Here is a 20,389-nt window from a genome sequence, read left to right as displayed (position 1 = left end):
CATACTGTCTCCCTGGTTACCAAGGAGTATGGGCCGGCCCTTTGGGAGCCTTTTGGGCACCAATCCCTATCAAGGTGTAATAGGCTGGTTTAAATGTCTACTAGGGTAAATTCTAACTCAATTGGTCACCTAGCATCACTGTGGAGTTTCCTGTGTGTGTTACAATCTCATTGGTCACCTGTGCGTGGCCAGGCCTGACCGCATGGCCTTTGCCCTTAAAAGCTAGTCTGTGAAACAGAGAAGGGTCGCCCTCTCTTATAAGAGGTGCGGCCCTGAACTTTTGGTTAGATTCTTGATGCTTGGCGCGAAATAAAGCTTTGCTTGACCTTCACTTTATATCAGTCTCGCTCCTTTAATCACGGACCCATTATTGGGGCATAACAATGATCTTCATAGTGCCCACAGCATATCTTAAAAGTATAATTTTTACAATCTTTATTTGTGTGTATGCATGTATATAACACAGTTTGCCTGAGCTTGCAGTGACCTCTCTAGCCTCAGTTTTCCCAGATGTAAAAGAGAAATGATAGTACTACTTCCCAGGCACGTTGCAGAATTACATGAGATGGTGAACACATGTCAAGAGGTTAACATAATGCTTAGCACATACCTAGAACTCAGTAAGTGCCAAGGCATAATACATTATGAAATTTTAGTTATCCACCCCACCCCCAACATGCACAGTAAGGAAAGAAGAGATTTGAATAAGAGGAGAGGAGAAATAAGGGAGCAGGTTTATTTAATAAACAAACATTTACTGAATGTCTACTGTGCACCAGGGTTTGTTCATATAAATATCTACCTTATTTTTTATGTATTTGGGGGTGGGTAGGGGCAGAAGGAGTGGTAGAGAAAGAATCTCAAGTAGACTCCCCACTGAGCACAGAGCCCCCACATGAGGCTCAATGTCATGACCCTGAGACATGACAAAACCAGGAGCTGGACACTTAACCACTTGAGACACCCAGGTATCCTTCAAGTATGTACTTTAAAAGCTTGCAGTTTACTCTTGACCTTTTGCTTTTTAAAATATTTGACTGAGTCATTCAAATGCTACAGGAATCCAGAAGGACTAAAAGAATATTAATAAGAAAAGTCAGTCTCATTTTCCCAGCTACATAGTTTTCTCTCTGAAGGAATTACTGTGGCAAGTTTATTGTGTATCTTTCCAGAGAAATATCATTCAGGCTTAATTTTTAAGAACACAAATGGCTTTGGGGCGCCTGGGTGGCTCAGTGGGTTGAAGCCTCTGCTTTCGGCTCAGGTCATGATCCCAGGGTTGTGGGATTGAGCCCCGAGTCGGGCTCTCTGCTCAGCGGGGAGCCTGCTTCCTCCACTTTCTCTCTCTGCCTGCCTCTCTGCCTACTTGTCATCTCTGTCAAATAAATAAATAAAATCTTAAAAAAAAAAAAAAGAACACAAATGGCTTTACACTAAATACATACATATCTGTCATTTGTTTCTATTTTTTGGTTATATCTTGGAGATCTTTTTTTGTTAGTATATATGAAGTGGCATCATTGTTTTTAATGGCTGCTATCTAGCTAATTGTATACAATGTTCTATTTAATTAGTCCTCTTTTGAATAGACATTAAGTTGTTTTCGTTTTTTTGCTATTAAAAAAAAAAATAATGATGCAGGCTCCTGGGTGGCTCAGTTGATTATGTGAGTGCCTTTGGCTCTGGTCATGATCCTGGGGTCCTGGGATCGAGCCCGACATCGGGCTCCCTGCTGCTTCTTCCTCCACCAGCTGTTCCCCCTGCTTATGCTCTCTCTCTGTCAAACAAATAAATTAAATTTAAAAAATAATGCAATTACTATTCTTGTACTTATTCCCTTGAATTTTTAAGTGGACTTTTTCAGTGTTAATTGTAATTTAGTACCAGTAATGTTTTCTAAATTAAATCTTTTTTCAAAAATAGAGTTTTGTTAGATACTAATTTTGAGTTACTTTTGTCTCAGGAATGTGGTCATTCGCTTATGAAATTCTAACACATTCATATGAAAATCGACTTTTGCCCCAATGTAACCTAGTTTATATCCTAATCACCTGTAATCAATTTACAAACATGATTATTCCGCTTTAAGTAATCCTCCCTCCTTACCATGGAGACGAAGTTTTATTTCAGAGGTGTTACTCTAATAGAAGAGGCGTCAAAGAGAAGAGAGACCTGCTCATTTTGAAAGTCACTGATTCATAGAGCCTTGGAGTTACCTAGATCTCGGTCAGTGTTTTTGAGAATAGGGGCTACTGATCGTGGGTATCTGAGTCACTTGTGACATCTGTCACCCATGGAGAGGGCTAGGCTCCACCCTCATCTACTAAATCAGACTCAGAACCAGCTCTGTGCCTTACCGTCTCATGTGGGTACTTCTAGAAAATTCTGATTCAGGTGGTCTAGAGTGAGGCTGGGCATCAGCATTCATTCAGATCTTCCAGAGTGATTTAATGGAATTGGGTCCAGGCAGTCACATGTGTACCAAGCTCTGCCGGAAATTTTTTTTTTTTAATATATATATTTTTATTATGTTCAATTAGCTAACATAAAAACTAACATCATTAGTTTTTGATGTAGTGTTCAATGGTTCATTAGCTGTGTATAACACCCAGTGCTCATAGCAGGTACCCTCCTTAATGCCCACCCAGCTTCCCCCTCCCTCCACCCCTTCAGTTTCATTCCTGAAGTCCAGAGTCTCTCATGGTTTGTCTCCCTCTCTGATTTCTTCCCCTTCCGTTTTCCCGCCCTTCCCTGGTGGTCCTCCTCACTATTCCTTATGTTCCACATACAAGTCCTGACACACAGCAACGTTTGAAAATCACTGCCCCGCCGAATGAAGATTCTCGTTATTCAGTATTTGAAGTAAACAGAGTATCAACTACAAAGCCAATATTTACCAACAGGAGACTCGTTTTAGATAATGCTCAGGTTATTTATATTGGCTTAGAAGGAAATTCCTCATGCCTGAGGAACTGGACTTTGTCTGGATGTCAAAAATAAAAATGAGCCTGATCGTTCCCTTCTCGATTCTCAGTGTATCTCAAAGTTCTTGCCTGATCGAGATACTCCGCTTTTTTTTTTCTTCTCTTTCTTTTTAAAGACTTGCAGAGCATGATCGAGCCTTGTGACAAGTGGTTAATAAACTTGACCTGTCTTGGCTCTATGCTTAAAGATGTGCAGCAGCGGTTCATCCTTTACCTGGAAGCCTATTCTCTGACATTTCATATCAATTGGCTAGCAGTTACATTCTTGGGATTTATGCTGCAATTTTCAAAAAATTACCCCATTTATATACCAGTTGCAAGCTCTGTCATTTGACCAAAGAATAACTTTACCTCTGCTTACTTTTTATTCAGGAGTATGGATCAATTTGTGCTGGCAAGTTCTTTTTCGGCTTTTTAGCAGAATGCAAATATGCATTCTGAGGGTTTATTCAGGGCGGACACAAAAGCTAGAGTTAGCCTCTCTCCCAGGTAGCACACCCACTCACTGGAAGGGGACGGGCAGAGCAAGGAAAGCTGGGGATTTTTAGTTTTTCAGCCCAGAGGTAAGGAGTGCTTTGCTCAGCTCTGTGGTTTGTCAACCAGACATTAATGTATCCTCCAAGAGTGCACAGGCATGGCGGTTTTTGCTGCTCCCCTCAGGGTGACATGTCTTACTAAAAGTTACCGCGTCTTTGGAAATCACATCACTGGACAAGTACAAGGAAATCCACAGATTGTTGGTCAAATCAATTAAAAGGATGTTTGTTATGAAATGGAATTCTATCCTTATCAGTACTTTAGGACACTGTAACCAGAGACCAAGGAACTTTTTCAGAATGTGGTCATTATGCTCATTGCTAGGACTGCGTGATCCGCACACCCACTGATCTGCCACAGTTTGGTAGCACTGTCAACTGGGCTGGTCCTCACACCACCCTGTGACCTTGATCTGTCAGTCTTCATGCCATATTCCCTCGGGTCCTACCCATAATCCTGACATTATTGCTTTGTCTTGCTGTTACATCTGCTCAGAGCTCCTCTTGCTCTCTCTTCCTTCTGGTAGGCTCTGTTCAACAATTTTCATACTTGTGCCAAGAAACCTCCTTAGTATTTCAAATCAGAGTAACATCCCCCACCCCACGTTTTTACTTGCAACTAGAATTGTGATTTGATGGAATAGGACCTTCTACTTTAAGGTAAAATGTTACTGCCCTCAAGCCAAAGGCCTAATTAAGTCCACTGATAAATAATATTCCGGTCTTTAAAATTTTTCATCTGCAGTTGGTCTGTTTTGCCTCAGTTGAAGCTCAGGCAGATGTCTTAGGCTTTTAAAGCAGAGTGTGCAAATGAGACTCTATTAGCAGAAGAGCTAAAAGCTCGGCATCTCAAAGCTTGAAGGCAGAATGGGTTTATTGCCAGTTCTTTCTGAAAGGGAAGGTTGTGCGTTCAGCATCTGAGCCCATCTCAGAGAGATGACTTTTTCAGGAAGATTGCAATGTGCCTGGCTAATTTTTATCTCTGTACTGTACTTCCAAAATGAACTGAATGCAGCCACCGGATTTGACTACAGTGCTCCTTTAAACTCAATGGTAAAGGTTTAGAAATCCTTGTCAGCTGGAAAAATCAAAGGGAGGTCAGAGAGATTGAGGGAGAGAGATGGAATCACATTGTGAAACTGCTGTGGGCCGGATGTGAGACTTTTTTTTCTTTTTTTTTTAAAACCAGGGACCACAGTAAGATACATTGTTCCCAAACAATGATTGGTTCTTTCAGCTGGTGGTCTCTCTGATATTTCCTGATCAGTTTAGTTCTGTTCTGTTCTGTTCCATTCCATTAAAAAATGCTGATTGCGAGCTATTAAAATGACTTAAGAACCCAGTAATGAATTACAAACCATAGTTTGAAAAGCTTGAAATAGGATATGGTTGAGTGAAATCAGTTTCTAGAATCGCATTCCTGGCCAGAGACAGAACATTTCCTCTTTTCCTCATGTGGATAAAACATCTCTACTCAGCCATATCCCTGTCTCCTGATAGTTCACCACCTTCTACACTTGACACACAGGAAATAACACCCCCTAAATCAGTGCTCTGAGCCCTCGCCTGTCTGGGTGGCCCAGAATTTTATTTTCCCTGAGTGAGCAGACGTGAGGTGATTTGCAGGTGAGGTTGGAGGAGTTGATAGCTGTGCCCTGTGTTATGGTACAGTGCTTCCTAAACTCTGCTGTGTGTTAGAGTGGTCGGGGAGCTTTTAAAATTCTTGATGCCTGGGTCGCATCAAACACCTATTGAACCCAACGTCTGGGGAGGGAGCCAGACATCAGTATTTGTAAAATATCCCTAGTGATTTCAACTTGCAACAAAATTTAGGAACATCTAGCCTAGTGCACAGAATTGTTATGCCATTTTAGCATTCTCGGCCTGGGGTCAAACATCCTACAGAGCTTCCGGGAGCTTGTTTGAGGTGGGGACTCTTAGTTGTTAAGCCCCAGACATTCTGATTCCACCAGCTGCCCAGGAATGTGCAATTTAAAGTCCCCTTGATAAATGAATGTAGTCTATGATCACACTTTGAGAAACATTGAGTGGATGCGTTGATTAACTCTTAGAACTGTGTGGAATCTTCAAACCCTGACCTGCTGAGACTACCCATCATGGCATTCATTCAAGTAGGGTTCACCGTGCACTTTCTGTCCTATGTAGAGCAAGTGTGCATAGGTGAGTCAAGTTTCACTCACAGGATGACATTCTGTCTCTTCTGGGCACAGCATGTGAGGCTATAGAGGTAACTGACTCAGCCTGTAAAAGTTCAGCCAGCAGGAAAAACTGGCACAGCTGCGAATGCCACTGTCCCCTTGATCACCTCTCTGGAGTGCAGAGTTGTGGGAGATCTCACAGAGACCAAGAAGCCCCACCGCCATGGAATGCATTGGAAAGAACTTGAACAGCCCCCCACAGGGCAGGAAGTCAATACTATATAACAGCCATTTGATTTTACTTAGTGAGAGAAGATCACAAGTTACATGATCTGAGTATGGGGCTAGCTTTCCGGCCAGTGCATCTAAAGGTAGAACTTGAGTTTCAACAGCCATTTGACAATTGGGAGCTTGCTTTGTTGTATTAATTTCTGTTTACTATAAGTGCCGCTAAAAATTCTGATGGGTTCTCCTCAGGGTCTTTCCTTATAGAAGAAGCTCAAAGAAACTCATGTTAAGAGTCAAGGGCTTTAAGAATACTGAACAGTGTCCTCTCCTCAAATTTTACTGTATTCTTTCATTTTCTCTCTCTCTCTCTCTCTTTTTTTTTTTTTTTAAAGATTTTATTTACTTATTTATCAGAGAGAGAGCAAGCGAGAGAGCGAGCACAGGCAGACAGAATGGCAGGCAGAGTCAGAGGAAGAAGCAGGCTCCCTGCGGAGCAAGGAGCCCGATGTGGGACTCGATCCCAGGATCGACTCGATCCCAGGACGCCGGGATCATGACCTGAGCCGAAGGCAGCCGTCCAACCAACTGAGCCACCCAGGCATCCCACTCTCTCTTTTTTTATTTAAGTAGGCTCCACACCTGAGCCCAATGCAGGGCTTGAACTCGTGACTCTGAGATCAAGACCTGAGCTGAGATCAAGAGGTAGATACTTTACTGACTGAGCCACTCAGGCACCCCCAATTTTACTGTTTTCTAATCACTCTTATGGGCTACCAAGCACAAAAGGAAACAATTTGGGAGAAATAGAAATACAATGTAGAAATATAAGGTTCAGCTGTAAATACATTTGTGTTTGTCTCTGAAAATGATTCATGTGAGAAAAGATTTGTAGCAATTTTTGCTGAGGACAGGGATCATATCTATTCTCACTTCTAGTTGTGCTACCCTGCTCAGAACAGTGCCTAGCATATCATATACACTCAACAGATCTTTGTTAAATAAGCAAATACATGACAGATTTAGCAACAGCTTTAGTAACGTTTCTTTTAGAGGAGTGTAGATAATTTCCCATCACCTATTTCTGTGATTCTGGTGAGTAATTTTGAAGAGAAATATTTTTTTCTCCTGATCACTATGAAACACCAACTAAAATGTTTTGATTCAGTTTTATTTCATAATGCAAATACCCAGTTAAGGCCATTGCTTGAACTGGCAAAGGTCTGGAATTGTGCACCTGACCTGACTTAGGATGAGTGACATCTTCCAGGGCTGGTGATTGGAATGACTGAAATTTTCCAGGCCAGGTTTGTTGCCAATAGGCAAAATGATAGAGATACTTCTGTTATAGCTCCTCTGGTAAATAACTGAGAACAGACCAGTTTAGGGAATTTTCAGCATTATAGATATTATTTTGCACTCTACGGGTATTTCTATTTCATGTGAGCAGAAATGAACCCATTTTATTTTTAACTTGAGAAATTTAACCTGTAACATCAAAGCATATGTATTGCCCCAACAGTGTTTGATCCTTTTAATTTTCCAGACTACTGGAACTTGACTGTCCAACTTCAAAGCAAGGAAAGTTAGGGACTAGCAGGTGGGTGACCTAGGTCATCTGGCTCTAGTCAAGAGATTGCCAGATGCTTCAGAAGGAGCCCTCTACTCAGTTCTGAATTCCCAGAAGATTCCCTGAAGCCAGGCAAAGCTGTTAGAAGGAAACTCCAACCATCTTAAAACCCATTGTCTCTCAGAATATGATCCAGGGACCCCTTGCCTCAGAGTGTCCAGGGGCTTGTTAAATCCATTCGTTCCTGGCCACCACCCCAGATCTACTGAATCAGAATCTCTAGGTGTGGTATCTTGGGATCTGAATTTTTAGCAATATTGACTTTTAACAAAATCTACTATGCACTGAGGTTTGAGAACATGTACTTTTCCTGACAGGTGATTTTATGTAGGAAAGTCACCAGACAGGAAGTAGGTTTTCTTGTACCCTCAACATTGCCTCCAGCCTTTGCCCCCACTCCTCTAGGGCCCTTGTGCTTTACTTACTAGCCCTCTCTCCCCTCAGGCAGAGCAGGTGCCCTGGCTCTGGACTCAGGACATCTGCCAGACATTTTCCGCCATCCCTGAACTTCCTGTTCTTCCCAGAAACGTTGGCACAGGCCAAGGACAGTCAGACAGTGATGGAGACATGTGTCCAGCTTGGGGGAAAGTGGAAACTGACCCCATGTGCACACTGACTCAGCTTTCTCTGTTGGGGAAAGGAGCAAGTTTGGTGAGCCAGCTGCCAGTCCACAGAGAGGGTGCCCACTCAATATGGTGGACTGTGGGCCAGTCAGGAAGGATCTGGCCTCTGGAGTGGCTCCCCCAGCTCGGAGGGCAGTGGTTTGGAACCTTTGCCTTTCTGCCCAGTGCGCAAACTTTATGTCCCTGTGGCTACAAGCTGTCCAATTACTGCTTTTTCTGCTTCTTGTGAGAACACTTCAGAGGGAGCGAGAACAGTACGGACATGTTCCCTGTGATGTCAGGGAACCAGACCTCAGAGGCACCCACACAGGCCTAGGCACCCTCATGGCTCCAGTCAGTTCTGTCCACACAAACCAACTGAGTCACTGAAGTCAGCACAAGGCTCATTATGCCCATGCATAAAAACCTCCTCAAAAAAGCCCTCAAATACCAATCTTTTTTTTAAAAAATCTGTTTTCAAGGCCATTTCAGAAAAGGAGCCTGGATACAGCAACCTAATTTGAGACTGTACTCAATATAAAGGCAGAATCACCTCACGTTTTTTGTTTTTATTTTTGTTTTTTAAAGGTTTTATTTATTTATTTGAGAGAGAGACAGAGAGAACATGAGAGAGGAGAAGGTTGAAGGGAGAAGCAGACTCCCCATGGAGCTGGGAGCCTGATGTGGTCCTTGATCCCGGGACTCCAGGATTATGACTTGAGCTGAAGGCAGTTGCTTAACCAACTGAGCCACCGAGGCGCCACCTCATGGTTTTAAAATGTGTATTTATTAATCTATCCCAACCATCTATCAGACCGACAAACAACCACCAAGCACAACTACCAGTTTTTATTCGGTGCCTGCCCACAATGATCTCATTTAATCCTCATCCCATTGAGGTCTGCTCTGACAGCTTCTCTCCTAAATATTAACACACCAAAGAGAACCATCCTCCCAACATGACTTGTTCCCAGCATACTGTGCCCAGGAGCGCGGATTGAACAAATGCATCTATGTTTTTTTTTGGGGGGGGAGGGTTCTTTTCAAAGTAATCTCCACACCCAGTGTGGGGCTTGAGCTCACAACCCCATGATCAAGTGTTGCACCTTCAGCAGACTGAGCCAGGCAGGCATCCCCAACTCCATCTACTTTGAGGAGTCAAAGAGAGACCAGAGCCACACTGCCTAGACAAAAACTCATGGTTGGTTCCTGCTAGAATGGACTTTTAGAAAAGGTCAGATGATATTAACATGGTTCTAATAAATATAGTAATTATTATTATAGTATATTTACCTAAAGGCCATGTGACTCTTTGCCACTTAATTTGAAGTTGACTCTCTGCCACTTCCTCTCTTTTGCACCCCTAGGAACCTTCTTGAGAGCAGTGACTATGTCTTACTCATTTTTGCCTCTGAAGACTGTTTCTGGCACATAGGAAGTAATCAGTAAATGTTTCTTGGATGAATGAATAAATAAAATTTCAGAGGGATTTTGGAGGGTCCCATCTAGGCTGAGGGGAGTCCACGGAGGGCAAAGGCGTGCACCATACCTGCTTCAACCACGTGGTCCATGGTTGGGAACCTTTTGTACACAGCGGTGCTCACAGAGCGGAAGATGAGCAGAGACGTGAGATTGACGTAGCGCATCAGCGTCCTTCTGAGCAGGCGCCCGTGCTCGTCCCTTCCGTGAACACTGCTGGAGATGAGGAACATCAGCCTGTCCGGCCAGGGCAGATTCACAAACTGGTTCCACCATCGGTTCACTACCAGAGTGACATAAAACCCTGTAAAGTGACAGGAAACGATAAAGCCATTTCTTGCAGCATACATGGTGACCCTGATGCTTTTAGCAGAATTTCAGCTTTTATAGGGATTGGGATGTAAAAATATGTTGCTATCTGTATCTTAGAATTTTGCCCTCCTAAATAAATAACTAAATAACTAAATAAATAATAAATAAATAAAAGTAATTTGTGCCTGGCAAGGCCTTAGCACCCAGTGAGTGGGTATTAGAGTTCAAATATTGACAGCAAAAATGGAGCGTTAGTGAAGAGGAAGCTTGATTGTCCAATCGCCAATGATTACCTCAAACTCGTTTGGGGTTAATTTAGCCAAAGCAGTCCTGAAGGAAAACCTTACGGGTGGCTGGGGTTCTATCGCAAGCGGTGGCTTTTCAGGCATGCCTCTCAGCTTGGAAACACTCCCATGCAGAGTCATCGGTGCCATCCTAACGGAGACAGCTGTGTGGCTGCATTCTGCGTGTGACCTATACTTACCAAGCACAAAGGTTACTGGAATTTGTTCAGCATATCTGTCACAGTAAATTGATAATTTTTCAAAGTAACGTTTTTGGGCTCCTGTAAGTAACAATCTGGAGCAAAAATAAAATGCATAGCCCTTTATGATATTATACTTCTGCACTTGCTTTGCAAGTGATATTCAGTGCAAACAATTAAGCACAAATAATTGTAATTTTTTTAAGGCACAGTAACTTTTTTCCTACCTGAGCTGATGTATCTCAAAGACTTTTTAATTGCCGAATGGTTCAAGTACCAATGTTTTTAGTACATGAATGTTATTGGCCATTAGACAGTTGGGTTTATTAACTTTTATTTTTAAATACTTTACATTTTAAGCTTTTGTATGATGAATACATTGGATTTAGAGCAAAATACCTTATGAAAGTGTCAAATTTTCAATTATTCATCAAGTATGCTTAAAAAAAAGTATCTTGATTAAGTGAATTAGTTATTAAGTTAATTACTAAATAATAGCCCTAAATTTGACATCTTGATCTTACTCTTCCCTGAATATGCTACTTAGCACATTCTTGATCATATGTGCTATACTTCAAGGGATATTATAACTTTATTTCATAGCCTACAATTAGATAAAATATAAAACAATGCAGATATAACTAGAAGTAAAATTTTTTATTACTATATTTGGTGGGTTTGTAGTTATATAATATAAATATAAAACTTTATATTACAGATCTGACCAAAACTCATTTTCTGGTATTGTTTGACATAAATTCATTTAATGAAACTATTATTGATGTTTATATTATAGGGAGGGGATTCAGAGGCAGAAGAAAAGTCTCAAGTCATGGTCAAGATCTAGAAAGAGGAACAACACAGATGAATTTGCATGAAAGAATGAGAACAGCTGTTCCAAGGGAAGAAGAAATCCCTTGGAAATCCATGATAACATGTGCCAAGGGCTTGTTTGAGTCAGGAGAACTTGGATAAGGGAAGCAGAGGGATAATGAGGTAACAGGGAGCCACCAGCCAGATTGCAGATGAAAAGCTGGTGCTGAGAGGATTCTGGGGTGCAGGGTGAGCTTGGGGTGCAGGGTGAGCTTGGAATTCCTGCCTTGGCTTTGGAGGAAGTGTCAGAAATTCTCAAGTTAGGAACGGGTTGTGCAGGCGTGTCAAGGTCATGCCAATGACAAGTCACAGCCAGAACAGTTTCGATACTCAGATAGAAATGGTCAAAGAGGATTTAAACGTGGAAAGCACAGGCCATAAGGTCAGAGGAGCCCAGGTTTGAATTCCAGATCAGCCACTTAAAGATTTGGACTTGGAACCTATCTTTAAATCTCTCGAGCCTCAGTTTTCCCATTTTTTTGTAAATGGGAATAATAATAACTATGTGTTATGAAGCTTAAAGAATATATTATATATACAACTACTTAACATATGATGTCATACTTAATCGATTAAAGAGGCTGTTATTATTAATAATTGGTCAAAGGAAAAAATATTCAGCTATTAGCTACATAGAAAGTTTAGTAGCTAGAAAGTACTAAAATGATGATTTTGTCAAGTTCATCCAAAAGTAAAAAGAGATATAATCAAAGAAATGAATTCTGTCTTTGACTTAGGATTTTTGCTAAGTGTAATTATTTGCTTATAATAGAATTTTAAAATTTAGGATTATTAGTACACATGAGAATGACACTGTGTCTATATTTTCCTACAGGTATGTTTGACTTTCTTGGTAAAGTCATGAATGACTTTGAGTTCTTGGTATGTCTTTAATCAAGATTCAACATTTATTTTAATAAGATTTTATAGTTGAACATTAAAAAAATGAAGAATGACTAGCACAATTGATCATTATTATAAATGGAGGTACTTTATAGTCTAAAAAATTTTAAAAATATATATGCATACTATTTTATGGAGTATAAATAAGATATTGGAACAAAAGTGGAGGCCCCATGGAGGATTTCTGGCTAGGATGCAGCTGCTCTAAGTGCTCTTCTATCCTAAGCAGCGGTAGCAGCAATAAACTCACATTAGTAAAAATAAACTAATGAGACAATTATTCGGAAATGTCACGTGCCTTCCACCATTTCATATTCTGAAGGATTAGATGACACAAAAATAAATTGTCCAAATAATATTGTATTTATAAGACACAACTGAAAGAAGATTAGAGGTTTGTAAATAAAACTTTCCCTTTACAGATATTTTGATAGGCAGCAAAACAGCTCTTCCTATTCTACTTTTGATAATTATCAGCCGGCCAAATTACTATCCCTCTTCTTCAGATGGAGTCCTGCTGCTGCAAAGAAGAAGGCAGGTAAGAGAAATGATAACACAAATTTGTTCATCTGTATGTGGGAAAGAACAAACTGAACTACATAGAAAAGGAGGAAATACAGCCTCAAAAACCTTTAGCTTTTTTATTTTAAGTTCTAACTTCCCCCAGAGTAGAAATGAATGCAATCAATTTTAATTAAAAAAAAACTCACAAAGCTTCTCTTTTGTACTATTGATAAAATTTTATTAAGACCATGATTTTAGCCATGAAAGTATTTCTTGGACATGATTTTGCTCAGATTTTCTGTCAGTCTGACAGGCGTAGGTTGTGATGTTGTAAAGAATAAACATCTTCCGTTGTGAATATAATACACCCCAAACTCAGAAGATATCAACAAAATAAATTAGTTTTCAGGCCTTTATTTAGTTGAGGTATAGGTAAGATTGGCAGGCACCATCCTGGATAAGATCTTGTCATTCCAGGCAAAAGATAGGAAAGTTGCCTGATATATACCATTCTCAAAGATGTTCATTATGTAGGTAGTTGCTATAAGCTGTCAAATTACAAACTGACATTATCAATGACAGAGCTGAGATGGGCACAAGTGATTATTTGTCTGTGGCCTTTGCCATTCCAAATCATCGCTGTGTATTTAAGTATGAATCTTCCCTTTTATACCTCTGGCGAAGTTTGGCAACATGACTCACTGTGATCAGCTAACGTGGGGCTGGAATGAGAGCCACCTGAATATGATAGAGTCTACTTAACATCCTGAGCATGGTTAGGTGTGGATTAAAATACCGTGTCCTGAGTTGAAGAAGGCAAGAGTGGATCATGCAAAGGAGGAGATTACATAATGCAAAAGTCAGTGGCAACCAAAGACTCCGATTTTTGAGACTGTATTCTTCCATGATATCTGATGGCCATAGGAGACATGCAAAGGAAGGTACCTGTACACCAAACTTATTGCCGTGTAAAAAACAGCAAAGACAATAAATTCCCTGTACAGTAGTTTGTAGATGCTGCCTCTCCACTTGAGGAGTAACCTATGAAATCCAAAAAAAGTCGCATTTGCTACTTTACTGGAGTACGTGACAGTCATCTTGGATAGCTTTTCTAGAAGAGCAAGAAGACAAAACACAAGTAAAAAGCAATGTTTAAGTTTGAGCGTTAAGTCTATGTCTCAGACTCAAGCCCCTAACCAGCCATCTCCCCATTCTGCCTTGCTCTGTTTAACCGATTTGGAATTTGGCGATAAGCACCTTCGCCCTGCTGAATCTTTTAGGAGGAAAGGGGAGTTAAGTAGTCTCTGGAAAGGGGGATATTGGAACTTGCATTCATGTCTAAATGTTATCCAGGTTTTATAGTCATCACTTAGTAATATTTAAATGAACAAATGTGATCTGAGAAGTGTGTTTTCTTAATTCATGGGAAGATTTAGGGTATCGGTATGCTATATAAATTGACATTTCCAAAAGCACCAGCCAAATGTACTCTCTGGGTCTTTATTTGCTAAGGTATATAAAGAAGTATCTATTTCACCCTTAAATTTCCCGAGGGGGAATTGATAGCTCTCTACTTAGAAATCAGGAGATACTGTTGAAAGAAGCAAGCCTCTTGTGGGAATTTAATTCATGGGTCACTTTTGCTGGTTTTAGTTGGATGTGGGTACCTCTGTAGTGGGGCTCCAAGTGCATGGGAAACCCTCTGTACACTTTTCAAGGAAGGGTCACCGTGATCGTAGTGGACTTTTCCCTGGAAAATCATCATAAAATACCTAGGGAGGTTCACTTTCTTTTTGGAACTGACCAAAATGAGGCCCCGGTTTGGGTTCTCTCTACTTGGATCTGTTCCGTAGATGTGAGTAGGATGAGAATGGGACCCCAGTGCCTCGTTCCAGTGAGTTCTCTGGAATTCCATTGCTTTTCAACAAGACAGAAAACATTCAAGTTCTGAGATGGCCTTGAACTAATCCGGCACCACTACTCTCTAACATGGAGCAGAAACAGATAACAGGAGAGGTCTCTGAAATCTTTTTTGCTTCAAAAGGATCTATGAGGAGGGTCTTACAGAGAGCTACTTAGATGGAAGTTATGGGGGTTTTAGAGAGATTTGGGCTAGACACAGGAAATAAATCCTCTAGCAGATTTCTTACAGGAAGTAGCCTGCAGCACACATTTTATCTAAACGAGAAAACTTCCTGTCTTTATTCGGAGGTGAGAAAACAATCCAATTCTGATTTGCCTAGTTTCCCTGAAGAAATAAAACTCTGGCACTACATTCACAAACTTAAACTTTCAGCATCACTGATGTTAGTAAAGAAATCGGGGCTTTTTGGCATAAGGAAGTGGCATTACGAGAGGACGGCAATCATGCCACAAAACCAGTCTCATTTTCCCATCTTTACCTTGTCTATCTGTCTAAGGTGAGTAGAGCCAAAATGGGGGGAGAGGAGCATAATAAATTAAGCCCACTTCATAATTTGTTCTCACGGGCAGTCTCATTTTAGCTAACAGTCCTCAACTTGGTTTAACAGCTCTCCCATCTGTTTCAGCCGTCAGAAAAATTAAGATCGGATAGAGTAGAGGTCAGAATGAAAATACACGGGTACTCTTTGTGCACTAACCTATTTCTTGGGTTCGGAGACTCCGGCAGGAAAGAAAATCTTGCAATTTCAGGCTCCCCCTGAAGAGGAGCCTTCAGGTCCGTGCTGTGTTCGGCTTCCCGCTCCGCTCGTGCACACTCAGATTTCCTTTCCTTCTCTGGCCACCGAGAAGACCCAGAGGGTGACAGGTCCAGGAGTTAAATGTTTTTCCACTTGCGGAGGCCTGTTTATGCCAATTTGCCCACTGATGACAGTTATAGCCGGGAACAAACAGAAGCAACAGCTGCTGATGTAGCTTTTTTCTACTCTATAATTATAACTCCACCTGCCGCCCAAAGTACCCCTTTGAATGAGAAGTCGGAGGTGACGTGAAGGAGGTTGGGCCCTTGAAGTCTTGTTATTCTCATTTTGGTTCTACCCTGGGATCAAGGAAGACAGATCCATTTTCCCCTAAAGTGTTCTGTTTAGAAGTTCACTGGCCACAGATGAGAATCAGAGTAGTCTGTGTGTGCTTAGGATGAAGAGTGAGTTGTTGTGAGGCCATAAACTGGGGCAGATGAGAATATATACAAGATTTTCACTCGTTTGAGAGGTATTGAGAATGATCTTCCCTTCAAAGCAACAAGCATGTGTGTTTGTGAATGCATGGGCATGTGCGCGTGCGTATTTTAGAAAAGCAAAGAGAATTATTGCGTGTGATGATGGCTTAGTGCAGTGGAAAACAGCACACGGATTCATTACATTTGTTACCCTTCTGTGGGCAGCTAGGAAAATTTTTTAATAATTCAAAATGGCTTCCATAGTTTTCTTCTTGAGAGAGGGAATACATTGGCATTCTCTAAATAGTGAAATAAATAATTCAGGGTCTTTGCAACCTTCTAAAGTAATGTGTGCCCCAAGCATTACAACTTTAGTTTAACTGAAACAACAACAAAAGACATATATTTTTGTGAGGAAAGAATAAAAAAAATGCTTATTTTGAAGTTGAGGAATATACATTGAAAAGGGTTTTTTAAGTAGCATCTTTAAGTTTTATATGCATTTGCCTGGTTTCTTTATTAAACTATAAGAACCCTAGAGCAAAGACAGAGCATAGGTGTCTAATATCTTGCCCCCATCCCTGTTCACAGTTCTAGAATGAAGTGGATAATGGATATTTTATATGCATCTGTTGTTTGATTAACATTTTTTTTTCCAGTAAGAAGAATTACTGCCTTTATTTATTTTATTTTTTATTTTTTTATTTCTTTTCAGCATAACAGTATTCATTGTTTTTGCACCACACCCAGTGCTCCATGCAATCCGTGCCCTCTCTAATACCCAACATCTTATCATCACTGTGACGCTTCTGTGAGTACATTTGGGGGAATTGGTGAACATTTTAAAAACACATGTATCATGCTGCACGTTTTACATGTGGTTGCCACGGGAAGTGGTTGACTAGACCTGATGGTGCGTTTATAAGGGTTTGCAAGACTGATCAGTGTTATAGAGTTTGAGCAAATCTAAACCCGAGTGCTTATGAAATAGAAACATGGAGAGTATTTTTGAAAAAAATTCTTACTTTTGTGTCTCCTACTGAAACATGGCAGGATTCCCAGCAGTAAGGACCGTGGAACCAGGGGAGTCGGCCTCCTCTATGGGGCACTGTTGGCTGGTCTCACTTTTAAACAAGGTTAATGATGCTCATCTTTCCCATTACACTGTTTTGAGGAATGACTAATTAATGGTTAAGATCGCATTTGAAATGCACGTTAGTCAATAATGATTAGACTAAATGAACAAACTCTCATTACTGAGCTCTGAGTCCGGGGGCTATTTCTAACAATGTCCAGAGAGATGCCTTTCAGAGATGAACTCATTAGAGGGGACAAGCCGCTATAGCTTATTTCAAAATATCCAACAAATGCCAAATGGCACAGTTAACTGGTCATATGACTTTTTGAAGAAAACTTTAAAGTTTCTTGTTAAAAATAGACATTTTCCCAGATTCTGAAAGTAACATGTGCTTATTAAAAAATAAAAAGTAAAACAACGTATAAAGAACAGAGTTATACTCTATATTGCTACCCTAGAGGAGTGATAATCATTTGGCACAGTGTTCATCTTTCCAGATTTCTGCAGAAAATATTTTAATTCCTATAATTAATAGTAAACAATAAGATAGACATCTCTTTTTGTATATATATGTGAGTGTATAAATATATGTGTACACATAGATACAAACACACATATATATATATTTATACAATTCCAGTCATATTTTGACAGTAAACATCAGGTAATGTGATCCTGACCACTCTGACTCTCAACGATCCTAATAAACACATTTGTCTTTGATTCCAGTAAAGATCCAGTGACAGGAAAATTCATAAAAAAAGAACAAGGGATCATTTCTAAGTGATGAGAATATTGATATTCATCCGTAGGTGTCTGGATAAATCACTGGTCATTCCTCAAAGGCAAACAAGAACAAACTGAAGTAGCATGGCCAATTCCTCGAGTAGAACCAGCTTTTTAAAAAGCCCTACATTCATTTTAAACTCTTCTACTTATTTCATTGATGTGAAAAATCCTTTTGTTTTTAAAGAAAGGTATTTTTTTTTAAAGATTTTATTTATTTGACAGAAAGAGACCCACCAAGAGAGAGAACACAAGCAAGCAGAGTGGAAGAGGGAGAAGCAGGCTTCCCGCTGAGCAGGGAGCCTGATGCAGGGCTCAATCCCAGGACCCTGGGATCATGACCTGAGCCAAACCCAGATGCTTAACGAGCTAAGTCACCCAAGCGCTCCACTTACATTATTAAATAAGGAATAAGGAATAAGTAAACATGCTTGAACAGGATAAGGGCTTGAAAAAATCTGTGTTACAGAAAGACTGTGTAGAGAGAATGTGATGGATTTGAGTGGACAGGGGGTATAAGAAGGGAACCAGTCTGGAGTTATTATGGCTGTTCCTATAGGAACTGGAGTGGTGGGTGAGTGGAATGCAGAGAAAGGACGGTGAGAGAAAGCCCAGAGGAAAACTACCACAGGAGGGAAAAAAAGTTGCAGGGGCTTGGGGGGAGTGAAAGGAAGAGGGAAGAGATGTCTTCTAGGACTCTTCCTTTGTCCTTTGAGCCCACTTGCTTAACAAGAACCATGTTCAAGTGAGCACCATGCAACTTTGATGTTTGATTTGATCCTGTAAATAAGAACATCTTATCAGAAAGAAATGGGTGCAAAGTAAAATCACAGGTAGAAGCCCATGGGCCCATAAAAAGTCAAGTCGTTGAATTATGTATGATTAGATAATCCTCAGGTTTTCTGTTAATAATTCTGTTAATAATACTTTTTCTGGCATTTGCTCATTTTGCAATATGCTGGCTCTCTAAAAGAGATAGTAGTCAGGGCTGAAGCCCAAGAAAAATTCATAGGGTAAACTTTCAATTGAGAGCATTCATTCATGCTTTTTTTCCCCACAGCAGGGTACCTTGGCTCAGCTGGTTTGAGAGCATGCACAGTGATATTTTTTCCCTACAGTTAATTTTCAGTGGACTCAGAGGGGCTGTAAGCTTCTTGAGAACTCCTGCTTTACTCTTTCTTGCTTCTCTTTCCCTATTTACTGGTTGCTGTGAAGCAGCTGACTGGGACAAGCCATGTGTCAGTCCAGATGTATGGAGGTTTCTGATACATGGTGTTGGTGATGGAACGCAGCCAAAAGTCAAACCAAAGTGGGGTTAGTTAAGTTTTTTCTTTTTGACTTCAGGGGAGAAATAGAGAACGTCTAGGATTAGAAAGGATATTGAATTTTATTACAGATGAAGTTCTAAGCTCCTAAGGGACTGGATATTTGAGGAGTCATCATCACTTTCTTTACACTGAGTAATTGCCAACTCAGCAGAACAGCAATGCATTAGTTCAAATTCTGAAGGTTATCTTTTTCTAATGGACGGTACAGAAATGTTGTTCTATTTTAGCGGTGGAAGCCTAGAGTCTAGAGGGTTCTTACTATGGTGCTTAAAGTGTATCCTGTGCTTTCTAATCAATTATATTTCTTAAATGGATGGGACTGCTTAGCTCAGGTACATTCCTGATCGCTAAAGGAAAAAACAAAAAACCAAAAAACCCTGCAACATAAAACCAACCAAAGAGCAGTATAGTTTTACATGAAAAAGTATACTGCTTATACTTTTTTGCATAAACAATATTTTTTATTCTAATATTTGTATATGCAAATCCAAATATATTGTTTATTCCAAACAGCCGAGAGATTCTGTTACTTTACCACTGTAATGGTAGGAGGTGGCCATCTGGAAATTATAGAACTATAAAGGGAAGATACAGGTGAATAGAAAAATTCCGAGCATAAATCTCTGGATGCCTCTAAGACACCTTTCCATCTGAGGTAAAATGCATGTGGAAGTGAAATACAGATGTTGATTCTGGTTCTCTCACATGGTGGGTTGCTGCTTAATGGCTATTGCTGGAGAGGGCAGTGGGTTTGGAGTAAGAGAATGAAGGAGAAACTTCAGTTTGTGTTCCATATATTTTTGTATTTTTAAAGTAACACCCATATTTTCATATTTAATCATATGCAATAAAAATCTTATTTAATACCACTTCCAAATCTACTCCTCCACCTCAGATCTTTTATCCAATTCCAGAATGTTCATCATATTCTCATCATCTCAAATCCAACATGCCCCAAACTGGACTCCTGATCTTTTTCCTAGAAAATGCTCCATCTGCCACCTTCCATGTCAATTGATGAAAGTTGCTTCCTCCCAAAAGGTAAAAACCTTGGAGTCACTCTCCGCTCCTCTCTTTCTTTTCTACCACAGGCCAGTCTTCCACAAACCCTCCACTTCCCAGATAGACTCAGAATCTGTCACCTCACTCTCTGCTCACGTGCCTGGTCTTCCTCCCCCGCCTCCCCAAGCCACCATCATCCCTCTCACGGCTTGTTCTGGCAGCTTCCCGGCACACCTCGCAGCTCTCCACTTGCTCTCTTTCGTCCTCTGACAAGACGGCAGAGTGCTCATACTGACAGGTAGGTCAGGTGCGTGGTGTCACTCCTCTGCTCAAAGCCCCTCCACGGCTCCCTCTTAAAAGCCCAA

General features: G+C 40.6%; 1 protein-coding gene across 2 annotated transcripts in view; it reads right to left on the bottom strand.

Annotated features, from left to right (window-relative positions):
* BEST3 (bestrophin 3) overlaps window positions 1–20,389 on the bottom strand; it is a 68,995-nt gene that overhangs the window by 21,475 nt on the left and 27,131 nt on the right. Inside the window, exons 1-4 of one of the 2 annotated variants that reach the window (XM_082742879.1) lie at window positions 15,313–15,497; window positions 13,637–13,802; window positions 10,412–10,506; window positions 9,686–9,919 (exon numbers count right to left, since the gene is read on the bottom strand). In XM_082742879.1, coding sequence (XP_082599005.1) covers window positions 9,686–9,919; window positions 10,412–10,506; window positions 13,637–13,788 — 481 coding nt within the window. In that variant the 5' untranslated portion in view covers window positions 13,789–13,802; window positions 15,313–15,497. Of the gene's footprint in view, window positions 1–9,685; window positions 9,920–10,411; window positions 10,507–13,636; window positions 13,803–15,312; window positions 15,498–20,389 lie in introns of those variants that run through there. The other variant, XM_082742878.1, reaches the window with a different exon arrangement.

This window comes from Mustela nivalis (assembly GCF_964662115.1).
Source record: "Mustela nivalis genome assembly, chromosome: 7".
Classification (NCBI taxonomy): Eukaryota; Metazoa; Chordata; class Mammalia; order Carnivora; family Mustelidae; genus Mustela; species Mustela nivalis.
This window is presented reverse-complemented; position numbering and strand designations above follow the sequence as displayed.